Genomic DNA, 20,359 nt, shown 5'->3' on the forward strand with positions numbered 1-20,359 from the left:
GACACAGCTGAGCCAACCATGCTCTTCACCCAACTATACTATGCACTCGTAACAGAGGCCACTGCAGCAAAATCAGAGGCCAAAGATTCTTCTCATCTGAAACAGCCAGACATATAGTAACAGAGTATAGATCATTACAGCACAGTACAGACCCTTCAGCCTATGATGTGCTGACTTTTTAAACTTACTCCAAGATCAATCTAACCATTTCCTCCCACAGCGCCCTCCATTTTGTTTTCATTCATGTGCCAATATAAAAGTTACTTAAATGTCCCTAATGTATCTACCTCTACTACCACCTCTGGCAGTTTGTTCCATGCACTTACCACTGTATTCAAAAATCCAACCTCTAAAATTTCCCCTATAATTTTGTCCAATCAGCTTAAAATTATGCTCTCTCATATGTTATTGCCGCCCTGTGGAAAAGGAGCTAGCTGTCTTCTCTATCTATGCCTCTTAAAACCTTGTATACCTCTATCAAGTCACCTCTCATTTTCCTTCACTCCAAAGAGAAAAGCCTAGCTCACTCAACCTTTCCTCATAAAACATGCTCTCTAATCCAGGCAGCATCCTGCTAAATCTCCTCTGCACTGTCTAAAGCTTCGACATTCTTGCTACTGTGAAGTGACCACAGAAGGGAACCCATTACTCCGTGTGGTCTAACCATTTTAATGGAGCTGCAACATTACCTCAGGCCCCTGCCTAATGAAGACCACCAACATACCATAAGCCTTCTTAATCACTCTACCAACTGGTGCAGCAACTTTGAGAGATCTATGGACATAGACCCTACGGACATGGGTCTGTTTCTCCACACTGCTAAAGAGTCATGCTATTAACATTGTACTAACTAGCTCAAACTTAAATAATACTACCTATTCCTTTGATTTTAATTAATCATAATAATTACATCTTGGTACACAAAACATTTTGTATGTGCATATCCTCAAAAACACTGAACCCCATATCTTTAAAAACAGCACACATTCTCAACTGTTCTTCAAAACAAAGCATCCTGGGTTTCAGAAATGGGATTATAAGTAGTTTCATTTTATGAAAGCCCCATGAAGAATACTGATATGGCAGCATTAAGTACATGAAACTTTTTTTTTTTTTAAAAAGTGGTGTCATGGACACACCCTATATACCAGATATACAGTCTAAACCAAAGGACCTTGTATTATTACCTCTAATGAAATAATGTCACAAGAGGACAAAAATGTTCATTACTGTTAAATTACCAGTTACATGCTCGATGCAGATCACAACCTCAGTTAATTTGTTATTCAGTTTACATACTACAGTAGCTTTGCAAGATTTATCATCAAGACTAGACAAGCATCGGTTTATAATTCCATGCTCTGTTTATAGGGACTTGGTCACTGCATGACTAGTACTGCTGCAATTTCCACAAAGAATGCAAGTTTAGAGCCCCATTCAGGTTCTAGGGATCTTTTCTATGAATCCACGAGGGAGGTGAGGATATGACCCTGTTGTAACAGTCCCAATATCTAATGACTTGCTCAATGCAGATGGTACTGTGGATACAAGGCACTATCAAGTTGCTTCTCATTAAGTGAACACCTTCAGGAGGGAAGAAAGAAATCAGGCATGCAAACTTATGGCAAACAAAAATTATGAAGGATATCTATGTACACAAAGCATGTTTTTAAGTTCACACCGTATCTGTAAAAGTTTATCTTATCTATCATGTAATCAATCTTACCATTTTACATTCCTCACACATGATTGTATTTGTCAAAGTCCCACCAAAAACCTGATCAACAAAATTCAGCATGGAAGCCTCATTTTCATATACTGAAAAGGGGAAAACAAATGATTTAACATTTTTTATATGAGAAAGCAAGAATTACTACCTTATGACTAACATTATTATAGAGTTTCCTTCTTACTCAGTTTTACAAAAAAAAATTCTTTGAGATAATGATGCTCTGAATTATAAACATGCAAATCTAGTACAACATGGTGTTTGTCGTTACAGTGCTAAACCAGAGAGATTAAAGGGTATCAAATGGTATTGGCTATGATTACCAAATATTCAGATACAACAGTCCTTTATACAAGTTCCTGATAGTTTTTGCATATTTGCTTAAATTTGAACAAATGGCTGCTTCTGGGTCCTGTAGCAAATCACAAACAGGACATGTACTCCTTTAAAAGGGTTACTAATACTTTTGCTTTTAGGTCTTCAAATCTGTGCATCCAATTAGATTCACTTAATATCCATTCTTCTTGTGTGAAACAAAACAGGGAGTCATAATATACTACATCAAGTTCAGCTCATCTGAGTCATACAGGCCTCTCGGCACAGCAAATCCATGCCAACTATCTAGCATCCATTGACACTAATCCCATTTCATTTCCACCAAATTCTCATCAACTTCCTTCAAATTTACCAATATCTGTGGAACTTATACTTAGTGATTAATTAAACCATACATCTTTGGGATGTGAGAAGAAACTGCAATACTTGGGGAAACCATGCGCTAACAGAGCACATGCATACAGCTTCCACTGTCAAGATTGAACCCAGGTCACTAGCACATGTAGACAATGAGCCACTAGGGAAGTTCCAATAGGTACATGCAATGATATGGCATTACCTTTCCTGATTTTCCTGGATTCTTCATCTTCCCTCTTCTCTGAAGGATAATTTAAGGCTTTTAAAATGGCAGCACTAAATCGCTGAGATACAAAATAAAATTAAAAGACAGTTTCAAAAAATAATTTCTAGAATATAAATATACTGTAAAGCAAGCAATTCCATCCAATACTCCAATCTCCTTATCTCAACTATTTAACAACCTCCATACAGATACAAAAATCTGGATTATACTTGCAAAACACAGAACTCTAAATTCCACAATGTACTTACTGCTTAGTTGCATTTAATAAATAAAAAACAAGGCAATGAATGAATGGCAATAACTAAATTCTATGTGGCAAAACATCAAAGCATTTTACATTTATTTAATTCTGAAATATCAATCAAGTCAGCTAAAATCTTAATTTACATTTTTTCCAATCCATCAAGCACTCTGTAACAACAACAAAGCTTGATTAATGACCCACATAAATATGACTGTTTTCACTGTCCAATCTAAGAATGAAAGAGACTGAGTATTCATTTCAACAAGATCATGAATAAATCAATAATCTGGGTTTGCTGCCAGAATCGAAGGGGAGAAATACCATTTTCAACTCAGCTTCTTTACAATGGAAAGCTTTTGACCTTGGGCAACAAGATTAATTGAAGCCTATTGTGAAAGCAGGTTGAATGCAGCAATACAACCACAGTCAGTATTTGGATTTCAGTTCTAGGTTACTCAACAGATTACAGCTGCAGCTAAGAACAAAAGAAACAGCAAAGCGTACAAGATAGTTAGGGTCCAGCATTTTGCTTTACAGTTACAAACCATTGACAGTGGGGGAATTTTATAATGTTGTTACTTCAAGTTAAAGGTACTCTCCTCAAAGTCTATGGAACAGTACTGTTAGTTTTAATAAAGCACAGCTGGACTAAAAAGTTATAACTCTACATCATACTTTTCCTGAATTAGTGACATTCTTGGTTAAAATTAAATCAATACTTATCTGTATTATTCATAATACCCTCCACTCTATTGCTCTATCTTGTTTATTGAAATTTATTTTTTGCCTCAATATCAGATGTCTTAGCCGAACATCAGACCATCCTTAAATGCCTATATTGATGTGTATTCAGTTAAGTGAATGAATTTTAACTAAAAAAGATCTGACCATCCACAAATGAAAGTGGGAAATTCATATTAAATTTATTTAGGTGGACGAGGACAAAAAGCTTTAATTTTTGTCAACAATCCTGTCTTGATTCACAAATTCAATTACATTCACATTTAAAATGGTGCACTCAATCATGGACTAATTTCTATGACCTCAGCATCGGAAGCTATGCAATATGTACATTTTTACAAAGTTTTTCTTTAAATTACAGCCACATATCAGTTTTAATGTTGCCAGATCCCAGATTTTTCTTTCATGAGCTACACCGGCATACTCCATAACAGGGGATTCACAACCTTGGATCCACTGACCCCTCGGTTAATGGTGGGAGTCCATGGCATAAAGAAGGTTGGGAACTCCTACTCTATAGTGTGCTTGTATGTTGCAAGTAATTATATACATTTCTGAAGGTATTGAAATGAAATGATTCTGAAATTGAGACAGTAAAGCAAACGAATCCCTTTTTCTGAAATCACAGCCCACAAAATTTACAAAAGTGTATGTACATAGAAGTGGATTGCCTGCAATACAAAGATGGGATTGGTAGACGTTAGAAACTGCACAAAACCAGATCTGCATGTTGGACTGCTCCAAGGGAACTCGTAAAATAAGTCTATGTACATATAAAACACTGCTTATAAAATAGTTATTTTGTGAAACTACAGGAAATCATGTTTGATTTTTGAGAACAGGTCTTGTCCTTGTTTACAAAACTATTGGAAAGATATTTTTAATATTATTTCAAGAGTTTTAAATATTAATTTCCAACCACATCCTTTTACCGCAATTTTTGGTCTACCAATGATAGATAATAAGCGTTTATCCGCTTCATCCCAACGAATGATTGCATTTGTTACATTAATGACTAGAAGATCTATTTTACTGAATTGGAAAAAAATTAACCCTCCAACTGTATTTCAGTGGTTTTCTCAAACTATTTCCTGTTTGAGTTTAGAAAAAATTTAGAAGTGTGGTTTTTGATTCTTCAGTTAAATTTGAGGAAACTTGGAGACCATTTATTCAACATTTTCATATGAATTAAATGGTCTGATCCTGAACCTTATTGTTACTATCCTGAATTGTGTGGATGGAGGTTCGGAGCTATCAGCACTACTGTATGTATTTAACATTATGCAATTGCCCATGTTGGTTAGTTTTTTTTTATTAGTTTTTTTAAAATTCTCTTAGTTTTTTTTGGGGGGGGGTTTCTCTTTTTGCTCTTTTTCTTAATTCCTTTACATTAATACTATGAGATTGGGAGACTTTATATATTGATTAATACATATCTGATTGTTTATTTAAACTATTAATTGTGTACTCTCAAATGTTTTGTACTCATATTTTACTTATGTTTTTCTTAAAATTAATAAAAAGATTTGAAAAGAAAGAAAGAAAGATTTTTGAGAACAGATTCATCAGAGAAGGAGGGAGCTACCTGGATACTGTTTCAGGAGACAGTCACACCCATTAGATTAACTACTTCAAATTCCATCTATGGCCAGGGACAAGAAGGTGTAACTGGGAGTGAGGCAGGTAGGAAAATTCAATATAGTGCTGGAGGAGCCTCAGCTCAACACGTCTTGAGTTTGTTGCTCCCTGTGAGGATGAGTGTGGGGGTTACAGGAAGGATGAGAAACCGAACCATGGCACCATGGTTCAGTGAGCCATTCAAGGGGGTGGGGGAAAGAGAAGAGAATTAGGGATAGTATAGTCAGGAGAATAGACACAATTCCCTGTTGTAAGAATAGAGTCCCAAAGGCTGTGTTGTCTGCATGGTGCCAGAGTTTGGGACATCTCGTCAGATCTGCACAGGAATTCAGAGAGGTAGGAGAAAGAACCATTGTTGGGGTCCATGTGGGTACTAACGATAAAGGAAGAAAATAGGTTCTGCTGAGGAAATTTGAGCTGCGAGGGACTAAATTACAACATAGAACCAAATAGGTAATCATCACTGGATAGTTACAGGTTCCATGTGCAAATTGGCAAAAGGCTAATAAGATCGGAGAGTTAAATGCATGGCCTAAAGACTAGTGTGAAAGGAGCTGATGAATGGTATCAGCACTGGGGAAGGAGGAAACTGCTACAATGTGACGGACTCCTCCTGAACCACGATGGAACCAAGATTCTGGTGAATCGCATAACTAGGGCTGTAACTAGGGCTGTGGATAGGGCTTTAAGATAAATTGAATTGCTTGGATTCAACAGCTAGGAAAAATATGGCGAGCCTTCACTACCTCCTGTGCTTTCTCTACTTTCTTGTTTTAGCCAGTTTTCAGGATACAAACTGAATTTACATAAGAGTGAACTTTTTCCTCTGAATAATTTGTTATCAATTAATACTAACCTTCCTTTTAAAATAGTAAGAAATCAATTTACCTATTTGGGTGTAACAATTACCAAGAATTATAAAATACCTATTTAATGAAAATTTTCTTACCGTACTGAATTTTGTAAAAAGGACACTATCAAACTGGTCGTCTCATTAATTCACATGTTTTGGACTGAGCCTTGAACAATACTGGAAGAAAGCACTCCAAACTTTCTCAGTACTTTTCAAGGTAAATTTTAAGCCTAACCCTTTGACCGCATTATTTGGTATTGTTGGAGGAAAATACTTTATTTTGGAGACTCCTGATTTGCATATTTTGGCTTTTATTTCTCTTATAGCTAGGAGGGCGCTCTGGCCTAAATGGAAGGATGTTGTTCTGCCTACTCACGCTCAATGGTTACAGGATGTTATGTCATGCTTAAGTTTAGAGAAGATCCGTCATTCAGTTTTTGAATCTAGCCAAGACTTTTATACATTGTGGGGACCATTTTTGAGTTACTTTCAAAATCTTTGATTTGTTGTAAAAGTACAGATGGTGGCTAATAATATATTCTATTATATGATAAGGGGTTTTTCCCCTTTTTTCTTGCTTTTCCTAACAGCTCTGGCTTTGGTAGTAGATTTAGATTTTTTTTTCTGTATAACAAAATGATTATATTTCAATATTACAATTTAATTTCATTTTATGAATACAGGGTTTCGTGATTGTAACTGTAATTTTAATACAATGTATTTGGTACTTTTTTCTTTTGACTTATAATATATCTTGTACTCTTTTTCTCTATGCAGAAACTAATAAAAATATTGAAAGTGGAAAAATATGGGTAAAGTGAAAGCGAACGAGAGTGCAGGAGAGGTCGAGAATACATAGCAAAGTTTAGAAAGGAATAAGAATTGAACTTCAGGCAACAGGGAGACAATAGAAAAGACAATAGAGACATGGGGAATACAGGACAAAGCAGGTAGTATACGAAATAAGGCAGATGATCTTGTAGTGCAGTTAGAAATTGGCAGGTATGACATTGTGGGAATCACTGAGTCATGGTTAAAAGATCTAGGAGCTTAACATCCAATGATACACATCCTATCAAAGAAAGGAAGGTGGTCAAAGGGGGTGTGGTAGCTTTGTTGCTTAAAAAAAAATTAAATCATTAGAAAGAAACAATATAGGACTAGAAGATACAGAATCCTTGTGGGTAGTTAAGAAACTGCAAAGATAAAAAGACCCTGACAGAAGTTTGTTCACTTACAGCACCAGACTGACTCTTCTGGCCCTTTGAGCTGCACCACCCAGCAAGTTAACCTTAGCCTAATCACTGGACAATTTACATTGACCAACTAACCCACTCGCACACGGGAAGGAACGTATAAACTTGCTTCTGGAGGACACCAGATTTGAACTCCGAACTCCAACGTCCCAAGCTGTAATAGCGTCACACTGATCACTACACTACCATGGTGCCCTATGTAGTCCGAACAGTAGCTAGGATGTGGGGTACAAATTACAACGGAAGATAAAAAAGGACTGTAGTAATGTTATGATGGTTGTGATGGTTATGATGAATGTTATGATGGTCATTAGGGTTTGCAATATTGCAGGTAGATTGGAAAAATCAAGTTTGTACCGGATCCCAAGAGAAGGAATTTGAAGAATGCTTATGAAATGGCTTTTTAGAGCAGCTTATGGCAGACTAGGGAAAAGACAATTCGTGATTGAGTGTTGTGTAATGAACCAGATTTGATTAGGCAGCTTAAGGTAAAGGAACCCTTGGGAGGCGGTGATCATAATATGATAATATTATGATAGTACACCCTGCAGTTTGAGAGGGAGAAGAGGCATAGAGAGGAGCTGGCCAAAGTTGATTGGAAGGGGAGATGAGTAGCATTGGTTGGAGTTTCTGGGATTAATTCAGATGATACATGGTCATTTCAAAGAAGCAGCATTCTAATGGGATGATGAGGTAACCATAGATGACAACAGAAGTCAAAGATAGCATAAAAGCAAAAGTAATGCATACAATATAGCAAAAATTAGTAGGAAGCTTGAGGATTGGGATGAAATAAGATAAGCTAGGCAATAACATAAAAGGGGATACCAAAAGATTGTTGATATATAAGGAGTAAAAGAAAGGTAAGAGTGGACATTAAACTGCTGGGAAAGAGGCAGAAATGGGAAACAATGAAATGGCATACAAATTCAAGAAGTATTTTGCACCCATCTTCACTGTAGAGGACAGCAGCAGAAATTCAGAGACGTCAGAGGGCAGAAGTGAGTGTAGTTGCTATTAGTAAGGAGAAAGTGCCTGGGAAGCTGCAACGTCTGAAGGTAGTCAAATCACTGGGATCAGATGAACTGAATCTTAGGGTTCTGAAAGAGATTGTGGATTGGTTATGGATGACTGGAAAAATCACAAATGTCACTCCACTCTTTAAGGGAGAGAGGCAAGTGACAGGAAATCATAAGCCAATTAGCCTGACTTAAGTGGTTGGGAAGATGCGAGAGTCTATTATTAAGGATGAGGTTTCGGGGAACTTGGAGATGCATGATAAAGTTGGCCAAAGTCAACATGGCTTCATTATGGGGAAATCTTGCCTGACAAATCTGATGGAATTCTTTGAGCAAAAAAAAAGGCAGGATAGACAAAGGAGAGTCAGTGGGTGTCGTGTACTTGGATTTTCAGAAGGTCTCTGACAAGCTACCGCACATGAGGCAGCTAAACAATACAGTAACCCATGATATTACAGAAAAGATACTAGCACGAATAGAAAGATTGGCTAACTGGCAGAAGGCAAAGTATGGGAATAAAGGAAGCCTTTTCTGGTTAGTTGGCTGTAACTTGTGGTGCTCCGCAGAAGTAGGAGTTTAAGTGTGCTACTTTTCATGTTAATAATCTGGAAGATGGATTTGAGTGGCCAAATTTGCAGATGTTACAAAGTTAGGTGGAGGGGCAAGGAGTCTGCAGTAAGACTTGGGACAGATTAGAAGAACGTGCAAGGAAGAGGCAGATGGAATGGTAGGTCATAGACTATTTTCTGAACAGGGAGAGAATATAGAAATCAGATTTGAAAAGTGATTTGGGAGTCATAGTGCATCATGATTCTTTAAAGATTAACCTGTAGTAAGGAAGGCAAATGCAATGTTAATTCATTTCCAGAGGACTAGAATATAAAAGCAAAGATGTAATGCTGAGGCTTATTAAAGCATTGGTCAGCCTGCATATATAGTTTTGGGCTCCATATCTAAGAAAGGATATGTTGGCATTACAGAGAGTCCAGTGGAAGTTCACGAGAATGATCCCGGGAATGAAAGAGTTCATGTATAATGGCAAAACCTCAAAATAGAATATCCCTTTAGAACAGAGATAAGGAGGAATTTCTTCAGCCAGACAGTGGTGAATCTGTGGAATTCATTGCCAGAGATGGATGGATGGGAAGTCTAATATTTGATGGCTCTGGGTCTGTACTCACTGGAGTTTAGAAGAATGGGGAGAGGAGGGGGCTGAGCTCATTGAAATGTACCAAATATTGAAAGGTATAGACATTGTGGACATAGAAGATGTTTCTAATAATGGAAGAATCTCGGGCAGAGTCTCAAAATAGAATGGTGTCCCTTTAGAACAGATATGAGGAGGAATTTCTTTTGCCAGGCAGTGGTGAATCTGAGGAATTCATTGCCAGAGATAGCTGGAAAGGCCAGGTCATTCAGTATACTTAAAGCAAAAGCTGACAGGTTCCTGATTAGTAAGGATGTCAAAGGAGAAGGCAAAAAGAATGGGATTGAGAAGGAAAGTAAATCAGCAATGAATGGCAAAGGAGACTCAATGGCTTAATTCTGCTCCCTTGTCTTATGATATTTCAGTACTACACTTTATCTACATTCATACAAGACCAAAGGATTTACTTACTTTGATCTCCTCGGTTCTCATTCCATCTAACAAATAATGAAGTAACTCCTGGCTATCTTGCTGTTGAAACCCTTTAAAGCGCACAGCCCTGAGTAAAAACAAGATTTGAAGAGACAACATATAAAGACACAAATCTATAATAGAGAACTTATTTAACCAATACAGCTCCTTGTACTTAGCCTTGAGTCATTTTATGCCTCAAAGTCCAATGCTTGCTGGTTCATATCTGAAGCCCCTTAATATGAGGCCCTTCCTGTCCCCATCGGAAATTCCACTGCATTTTTTTAAAAAGGCATTCTTTCTTTGATCTAAGAAATACAAGCCATCTGACCTCTTTCACCTCCTCTGACAGTGCACTCCAAATTTCAATCATCCTGAGTGAAAATAAAAATCCTCAAATCCTCTCCAGTTTTCTTCCTTCTTACTAAACCTGTTCTGTCTAGATGCAGACGCCTCTGCTTAGAGAATTTTCTTTTGCTTGGAAAAAATGTTTCTTAATATCTGCACGCCTCATAATTTTGTATAACTCAGTAAGGACCCCTTTCAATTTTCTATACTTCAAAGAGAACAAACTCAGCCTATCCAGTGTCCCCCCACAACAGAAATGATTCTGTCAAGTTCAAGTTTAATCGTCATTCAACCATACATGAGTACCCATGAAAACAGCCAAATGAAGCGTTACTCCAGGGCCAAGGGACAGAACACAGTACCAACAATCACACACAGCACGAGGCACATATAGCACATAATACAATCATACAAAAAAAATTTAGTCCAAGACCGTGTCCATGAATGTTGCAGCAGTTTGCAGTCCAACACAATATCGAGCAATCACTGGGGAACTGGACCAACTCCAGCTTGGATGCAGTGCCACACCATCTTCAGTGACCTGCACCAACTCTGACACTTCAATCCTGGCCAACTGCAAACGTTGCATCTTGAGGCCTAATCCTCGCTACGACCAAGGCCATGCAAATCCCTCGCTATCCGCCAATAAATCAGTGACTTGGACTTGCAGGATTCCACATTGACAATGTCCAACAGGGTCTTGTGATCACAAGAAAAGCAACTAAGGTGACCACTTGCTGTTAGACCGCGCACCACCTTCGCACACAGACTCCTCTCTGACACAGGCAGCTGCACAATCCACTGCAAGACCAGCTCCTTCAGTTTCTCTGCCAATGAGCAACTCACTTAGAGGGCACACCTGCAGTACCCTAAGCTCTTAATGTCCAGCAGAGTCTTGTGATCATAAAAAGGTACGATTGAAAAAGATAGTAACACCTTTGGTTGACCCCACCAATGGTAGAAGCCACTACCATTGAATGCGCCGAAAAGAAACATTTTGGTGAATCTCTTCTGTACATGGTATTCGTGATGTTCACTTCTAGGAATTTGAAGCTTTCAACCCTTGCAACCTTAGCACCTTTGATGCAAACTGAAGCATGTGCACCACTTTCCTTCTTGAAGTTAATGACCAGCTCTTTTGTTTTGCTGACCATTTTCCTGTTATTTTACCCTTAAAATAAATAATGTTTTATTTCCAGCCAATGGCTGCCACTGTCAAATCCTTCAACAGTTATCCATCTACCAAAGCCAGTCTACACCTTCCACATTCATACAACACACACAAAATGTCAACAACATTTTGTGTGTTGTTGTTTGAATTTCCAGCATCTGCAGATTTCCTCGTGTTTGTTCCACATTCATAGTTTGTTTCAAATCTAACTACATCAGTTTTGCGCTCATAAGAAGTTTCTATCATATCGTTGTCACTCTTTCCCAGGAGCCCCTTTATGAGTTAATCCTTTCACAATCCACTGTCCTATATCTAATATAGTTAGTGTCCTCACTGGCTCCCCAATACACCAATCTGGACACTCACTCAGCATATAATTCTATAACACTGTTGCTACTTAATTGATTTGCCCTGTCCAAGTGGATTAAATAACTTCAGAATTATGATGTTATTTCTTTTACATGCAGTTTTAACAGGGGATAAAGAAATGGCAGAAGAATAAAACCATCCTCATTTCTACTAGGCTCCATGTGATATATGTTTGCTGAGGCACAGGAACAATTCCACCAACGCTTTTGCTCTGCCCTTAATTCTACTCAGTTCTACCAAGGATAATTTTCATCAGCATCTACTGCACAAAGATCCCATCTAACAGTTATCATCACTAAGATAACTCAGCTTCTTTTTCACCTTCCTACTTACCTGACCTTCCTATATGTCAGACATTCTGGAATATTTATTTCACAGCTTTGGCCACCCCACACCCATATTTCTGCAAGGGAAGTGGCACATGACATGACAATTTATGCTGTTAATTTATAAACCTTGCTGCAGCCAGTATGAGTTTAGACAAAGTACTTTTAAATTTGGCTTTAACAATCTTCTGTACTTTACCCCATGTGCTCCTTCCTTCTGATTTCATTGCAGTTACTTTTATTAATTACATTCCTAACTTACAGCTTTACTTTTCCCCAACCTGACTCTTCTCAGTTATTGTTCACCATGTCTAGTTTATACGCTCCCCAAAAGCACTGGAAAACCTCTACAGGAAGACACTGGTCCATTTGACTTGTACATGTCCCAGCTGTCCCAGAAAATATTCTATTGTCCCAGAAATCCAAATTTCTCCTTCCCATACCATCTCTCCAGTTATGCATTCTATTTTCCTATATCAGTATGTTAGCACATGACACTGGGAGTATTTCAGAGATGAATTATACCTTTAAGGTATTGCTTTTATAAACACTTTACGAGTTGCACAGGATTCTCTTTCATTTACATCTGTTGTTGGTACAATGCAGACTTCATCTGATCTTTTCCAACCTTGCCATTCACATTGCTCCATAGTTTTTCAGTGACATCCTTGACAATGGCTCCAGAAACAACATGCCATCCCGGAATTACATCTATGGCAAGGATACGAGCACCCTTCGCTATTGCCCTGTCACATTTCTTCCCTTTTTGTGCCCTTGAACTATTCATAATAACATGGCTCTGGCTTCAGCTGCTCTTCTTTAAGGAACTAACATTCTCAAGAGTATCCAAAACAAAAAATTATTAAGTTAGCAAGATTCACTCAAGGAACCACCTGACTGCTCATTCTGGTCTGGCTGGTGGTCACCAATTCTCTTCATCAGCATTCTCTTAAACTGTTTGCGACCATCTCTGTAACAATACTAACAATAAACTCAGTCTTGTAGCTGTGCCAGTGACTCCAGTCGCCTTTCCAGCTGACATTTTCATGTTAAAGGCCCAGACTCGATTGGCCGAATGGTCTACTTCTGCTCCTAAATCTTACAGTCTTATGGACATTTCCAAAGATTCAAATCACTGCAGGTAGAGGCAGTTCTCACACCTGTAATCCTCCAGGTTACTGAGAGCATCTACAACTTCCTATAGTTTCTACTTGATTGGCTGTTTTGCCATACCTCACCTTCCCTGACATCATAAAGTACAAAATAACTCTAAAAGAAGTCAATTATTTCATTGTTGCTTATTGAATATCGCACTGCCTCTATTTTCATAACAAACACACAAAATAATCAGTTTCTATAATGCTTTGGATTTCCTGAAGTTGTGTAAAACACTATATGAATGCAAGTCTTTCTGTTCTCATTACTCATCATCATTTTGTTGCAAAAAAGATCAATTTAAAAAAAGAAATTGAACACTACTATTATGAAGAATTAGCACTACCGTGGGAAAACCAGGCAATGTTTCTATTCGTTATTAAGTTTTGAGAGATCAAACGCTAATGAATGCATCGTCACAATACAATATGCTTCATCTTTCCATATCACTGACAAACACAAGTACTCACTTTTTACAGACTTGAGTGAACAGCTCCTTTGGAGTAACAACACTCTTTTTGGTGTGTTGAATATCAAGAAGAAATTGATGCATTGCAGATGACAGTGGGCCTAGTTGCTCAGTGTGTATCTCTAGAGGTTCCTGATAATTTAAATTAAACCAAAACATCTTTAAAGTTCAAAAAATAATTGATAAGCAAAACAAACAAAGTCTGCCAAAAAACCTCTATCCTTTTTGTTCCTTCTGTGCTGTTCAATTCAATGTTTTGAAAGAGCTGTGTAATTATCTTGGCTCTCTTGAAAACATCTCCTGGTTTCACAATTTCAACATATGCATTTGTAAACTCACTATGAATAAATTACAAAGGAAAGCTAAGAAATGAAGAAAAATGGAAAACTCAAAATTTGTATTTCAATACATTCAGACCCCGCTTAATGCTGAGGAAACATTCTTTGGATTTGGAACGCTATGTGGAGTCATTAGAACATTAAGCAAATGACATGTGCGCCTGATAACAAACCCAAGATGTATGATATTATTTTATGTATACATAGTAGTCCATGGAGTAACAAACATGCAAATAGGCCTAACCTGTACACCAGTGGAGCAGCAACAGTGGCAGGAAGCGGGTGGTGGTTACATCTCAGAGGAGGGACCAGGCCATGGGTCCTCCTCTAACTTTGTTTTCTTCGTCAAGTAGGCATAGTAGAGATTTGACTGCCTTAAGGTTCCTCTTATGAAGCAGTTCTCGGTAGCAGTAAATCATGTCCAGAACACCCCTCTTTGCCTTATTGCTTCACTCCCAATCAGGGTAGTTATCGATGAACTGGTCCATGATTTGTGTGACTGTGGTGATGCTAATGCTGCGGAAATTTTCGGTGAGGTTTCTTGCTGGTGTTTCCTCTTCTCCATCCTTGTCGTCAGACTCACCCAGGATGCGTTGCAGTAACTCTTCAACATTGCCATCCTTAACTGCCCTGCTGTCGGAACTAGCCACTTCACCAGAGATATGTATGCTATGGAGGTTACTGTGCTGTCTAAATCTATCAAACCAAACTCTGCTGGCTGTGAATGTTCCCAATGTATCATCATCTTCTTGAATATGACTGAAGATGCTTCTTTCTTTGACCATTATTATCACCTGGCTTAGGGACATGTTTTGTTGTGTTTGGTCATCCACCCATATATTTAGTCTATTTTCCAATTTTTCAAGCAAATGGCTCTTTTAATGAGTCAACTTCATTATTGATAACTTTGAAGTAGCCATTGCAGAAGCTTTTATCTTGTCTGCATTTTCTATAATTGTTCTGATCGTTCATATAGCCAATTTCAAAGAGGCACCAACATCAACCTGACGCTCACCAGCTTCCAAACACCGTATCACTTGTAGTCACAGCCATGCTAATGTTTTTCTAGACATCTTAGATGTACAACCCTGACTGGAAGTTGCAGGCCATTTTCCAGACAAGGGTGAAAAAAATAGAACTGTCGAGAGAGTGAGAGTGTTTACCCACGTGGGGGAGACAGAGCGTGAACAAATACATGATTGGCTGTGAATGGCTCAGAGTGTATGTAAAGCGCTTTCATTGGCTGATAGAATGTTTACTATAATGGTGGCTGCTCGAGAAGTTTTAAGTGTTTAGAATGAATTTTTGTCATTTTAAAGTTTCAATAAAGAATTGAATAGCCGCTTTGTAATGAATAGTGTTATGCGTGGTCAGAATGTACAATAAACTAAGATGTTTCTATCAGATGCAGAACATTATACAGTAGCTGTTCGTAGCTAGGCAAATGCAACAGTTATTTCAACAAGCAGGATTTAAAACAATCACAAAACATTGCCAAAATTTTAGGAGCAATTACTCTCCCACCTGGGAAACAATGCATCCCCTTTTTTTAAAACCATAAAACAGGAGGACTTTTCAGGCAAGAAGCAAGAACCTCCTTCCACCCCTCCAAGTTCAAGATACCAATACTTATAAAGTATATCAGACCATATCCAGCTGTTAATATGACTGGATTAGTAAGATTATATTAGTAAGAGCACCAAAGGTTACAGGGAAAAGGCAAGAGAATGGGTTTGAGGGATAATATATCAGCTATGATGGAATGGCAGAGCAACCTCAATGGCTGATTAACCTAATTCTGTTCCTATGTCTTATCTTATATGTCCCAGATATTCTCCAACAAAAAATATGAAATCCAAAATGAAATATTTAAACTTGTGACTGAAATGCTATTATTTTGGAACATTGCTAAGATGCAATATCAAACATAACTCGATGATACCAATTTTAAAAAGGAATTTAGAGGACAGGTACAAAGTCATTTTTCAAAATTGCAATATCAATAACTGAAAATTACACCGAAATCAGCTCAGATAATTCTGTTTCACGATTTCATTCCACTAGTTTCATGAAGAGAACTAATAAGTTTTCACCTTAATGAAATCTTTGATCCATAAGTTAAATTGTGGACAGAAACCCATAAAAATTGACAATCTGGAAATTTGTGATCAAATTGCTACTGCATGTTATAACCTGGATATTAACCTGAATATGAAAAAAATTCAGAGATAGACTTTTTAAAATCATGTTTAAAGTAATGGTCATTATCTATAATGCAAATGAATGAACATAAGCTTTCCAAACTACACCCACCAGCTCTGAAGAATTAGGAGTTATAATTGTCAATGTATTTCCATTCATTTTTGTTCCACGAATCAGCTCATTCAGCACATAGGTCTGCGACAAGATCTAGGTTTAAAAAATAAAGGATGGCGTTTGTCAAATGTTAAAAGTTATAAAAAAAAACACTTCCCTATATAAAATGGCCACAAAGTTCTTAAACTACAGGGGTAAGGAAACAAAAATATGTACTCTGACTTTTGAGAAAATGTCATTAAATGTTGAGAACAAAAATAATCCTTTTACTTTACAAAATCAGGTTAACTGAGTTGCTGGAGATTGTATTGCAATTATATCATTGTTCAAGCTAGTTTCATTTTTTGGGATCTGGGCATCCCCAGCAAGGCCAGCATTTATTGCTGATTCCTACCTGCTCCTTAGAGAGTAGTGATGACCCCATTCTGATGAATGTGCTCCCATAGTACTGAGAGTTCCAAGATTGACTGGTGATATATTTCCTAAAGAAGTGAAATTTGGAGGAATGGTGTTCTCATCTGCTTATTGCCTTTTCCTTGGTGTAAAGGTAATTTGTTTAATCACCTGCTGTGTAAGTAAACCTACATGAGTACAGCACATTTTGTGAACGCTACACAGTTCAACCACCGTGTACCAGTGGTGAAGGAACTGCACATTTAACTCTCTCGACTCTGCCTTCTTCTAGTACCCATAGTCCTTTCCACTTACATTCCTTCTTCACCTCTCCTGCCTATCCCTTCCCTGCTTCCCCTCCCCCACCCCTTTATCTTTCCTCTGATTGGTTTTTCATCTGCACCTTCCCCTCCCCCCACCTTCTTTATAGGGCCCCTGCCCCCTCCTTCTTCAGTCCTGACGAAGGGTCTCAGCCCGAAACGTTGACTGCTCTTTTCAACGGATGCTGCCCGACCTGCTGAGTTCATCCAGCGCGTTTGTATGTGTTCATTTAACTTGGTGGAGGGGGAGTCAATTAAGAAGTTTGCCTTATTCTAGATGGCATCAAAATTCTTAAGGAGTTGTTAACAGTGCACATCAAAGCGTGGAAAGTGCTCCATTAGGACCCTGATTTGTGCCTTGTAGACGCTGGAAAGGCAGAGTCTGTAAGAGATTAACTTGGGCTCCTTATTTTAGAAAGGATACACTGACATTGGAGAGGGTTCAGAGAAGATTCACGAGAATGATTCTAAGAATGAGAGGGTTACCATATGAGGAATGTCTGGCAGCTCTTGGGCTATATTCCCTGGAGTTCAGGGGAATGAGGGAAGATCTCACAAAAAACATTCCAAATGTTAAAAAGCCTGAACAGATTAGATATGGCAAAGTTACTTCCCACGGTAGGGGATTCTAGGACAAGAGGGCACGACTTCAGGATTGAAGAACATCCTTTCAGAACTGAGATGCGGAGAAATTACTTTAGTCAGAGGGTGGTAAATCTGTGGAATTTGTTGCCACAAGCAGCTGTGGAGGACAAGTCATTGGGTGTATTTAAGGCAGAGATAGATAGGTTCTTGATTAGCCAGGGCATCAAAAGGTATGGGGTGAAAGCAGTGGAGTGGGGATGACTGGATCAGCCCATGATTGAATGGCGGAGCAGACTCAATGGGCTGAATGGCCTACTTCCGCTCCTAAATCTTATGGTCTTATGCCCTGACGCTGTAGTAATCATGGTACGTACATGGCCAATCCAGGACACTGGTGGTGCGGAACTCAGCAATGATAATGCCATTGGTTATCAAGGATAGGTAGCACCTTTGTGAAGCAATTGCTATTTGCAAGGATACTGTCCAAGTCCTGCGGCACGCAGTTGCTTCTGAGTGAAATTAGCTTGAAATTTACCCGTTAAAAGCAATTTTTGAAATAAGGTATAAAATATCACCTAAACAAAATGAGAACCATCTAATGTTTTTAAGATAGCATGGTTGGTGTTTCATGTTAGTCACCTGTATGACAGCATTGAAAAAACATGTATTCCCAAGATTGCTAAGTCCTTTCACTGATATTTGCTGGTTCTTCTCTTCCCAACTGCTTTCTTTCTCAGCATCTGTTTCATTGTCTTGTCTTCCCTTATCATTATCATTTTCATGTGACAGAGGGAATGTAGCTGTAACAAGAAATATGGAGCAAATTAAACACAATACATTTTCAAATTGCATTAATCTGTCCCTTCAGCTACTGCCATCAAAACAACTACAATACCCATAATTCAGTAGTAATGCAGATTGTAGACAAGCATTTAATTACTTTATCAGAAAGGCAGTCAACTGATTTTCTGCAGTCCTTAAATGGATTGTAATGCTAGCAAAAGCAATTTTCAGCAGGCTGCTTGTGCAGAAAGTTTTGCAGGTGTACAAGATTACAAACTGCAATTATTTTAAAGGCCTCTGGACAACTCACCTTCTTTAGTGGATTTACCAGCAACCATTTTTTTGACAAGGCTTACAAGTTGTCCTAACTGGTCCATGGGTTCATAATGTACTGCATTATCACACAAATAGCACCTGCAATGAAGTAACTAAAAGTTAATGAAATCAACCACATAAAATGTGAACATTTCATTGTACCTTAATCAATCTTTCTTTCCCCGATTTGTTTTTTCTTTTACAACTTTAATCCATTGGTCTTTTTTTTTAGTGTACTACTAAAAGATTGCCTTCACCTTTTGTCATATGAGAAAAAGAGAAGGCATACAATATGGCAAAAGTTACAGGGAAACTAAAGGATTAGGAAGCTTTCAAAAAACAACAGAATGCAACTAAAAAAAACCAGTAAGGTGAGAAAAGGTGAAATATAAAGGTAAGCTCATCAATAACAAAAGAGGATACCAGAAATATTTACAGATACATGCAGAGTAAAAGGGGGGCAGAAGTAGACATCAGACCATTGGAAAATGATACTGGATACTAGTAATGGGAAACAAAAATAGCCGACAAACTGAATGTACTTTGTGTCATCTTTACTGTGGAAGACACCAGCTAAAATTTGAGTGGGTCAGGGAACAGAAGTGAGTGTAGTTGCTATTACTAAGGAGAAGGTGCTTGGGAGGCTGCGAGGTCTGAAGGTAGCTAGGTTACCTGGATCAGATGGACTACACCATAGGGTTCTGAAAGACATTGCTGAAAAGATTGTAGAGGCAATAGCAGTGATCTTTCAAGAATCACAGGATTCTGGAAAGGTTCTGGAAGACTGAAAAATCACAAATATTGGTCCACTATTTAAGGGATGTGGCAGGAGGCAAAGGACTGGAAATTTTAGTCTAATTGGCCTGACTTCAGTGGTTGGTAAAACATCAGTATCCATCATTAAGGATAAAATATCAATAAAATTCAAAGAGTGCAGAGAAAATTTAGAGATGCTATTGGAATTTGAGGAGCTGAGTTATGGGGAAAAGTTGAATAGATTAGGACTTTATTCCTTGGAATGTAGAAGATTGAGAGGAGATTATATAAGAGGTAAACAAACTTATGAAGGGTATAGATAGGGCAAGCAGTCTTTTTGCACTGAGGTTGGGTGAAACTAGAAGTCATGGGTCAAGGTGAATGGTGAAATATTTGTAACTCCACCATGAATGGTCCCAAGCCCAGCTGTGAAAAGAGGAAGGTTGGACATGGGGCTAGCAACCTTATCCTGTAAAAATTCAGTGCTACTGAAATGCCAACAGAAGCTCCAAACACCTCATCCCTGGAGGAGGGAAGATCTTCATCTAGAAGGCAAAAAGGGCTGCACCTGGGCACAATTTGACAGAGGACTCTGACAAGCTACTGTCGGAAGCCTATGCCTTAGAAGCGTGATGGGCTTCAGTAATTTAGCAAGTGAGTTATTTATGGGAGATTCCTAAGGTTGTCATAGCCGGGAG

At 38.2% G+C, this 20,359-nt stretch overlaps 1 protein-coding gene across 7 annotated transcripts in view; it reads right to left on the reverse strand.

Moving 5' to 3' along the window:
* The window catches only part of usp16 (ubiquitin specific peptidase 16), a 62,314-nt gene that overhangs the window by 12,215 nt on the left and 29,740 nt on the right, over positions 1 to 20,359 (reverse strand). For all 7 annotated transcript variants that reach the window (XM_073045703.1, XM_073045702.1, XM_073045706.1 and 4 more), the window contains 7 exons: positions 18,901 to 19,004; positions 18,447 to 18,607; positions 16,507 to 16,602; positions 13,857 to 13,987; positions 10,018 to 10,105; positions 2,625 to 2,706; positions 1,727 to 1,818 (listed from right to left, as the gene is read on the reverse strand). In XM_073045703.1, coding sequence (XP_072901804.1) covers positions 1,727 to 1,818; positions 2,625 to 2,706; positions 10,018 to 10,105; positions 13,857 to 13,987; positions 16,507 to 16,602; positions 18,447 to 18,607; positions 18,901 to 19,004 — 754 coding nt within the window. The remainder of the gene's footprint in view (positions 1 to 1,726; positions 1,819 to 2,624; positions 2,707 to 10,017; positions 10,106 to 13,856; positions 13,988 to 16,506; positions 16,603 to 18,446; positions 18,608 to 18,900; positions 19,005 to 20,359) is intronic.

This window comes from Hemitrygon akajei, chromosome 5, assembly GCF_048418815.1.
Source record: "Hemitrygon akajei chromosome 5, sHemAka1.3, whole genome shotgun sequence".
NCBI classification, from domain to species: domain Eukaryota; kingdom Metazoa; phylum Chordata; class Chondrichthyes; order Myliobatiformes; family Dasyatidae; genus Hemitrygon; species Hemitrygon akajei.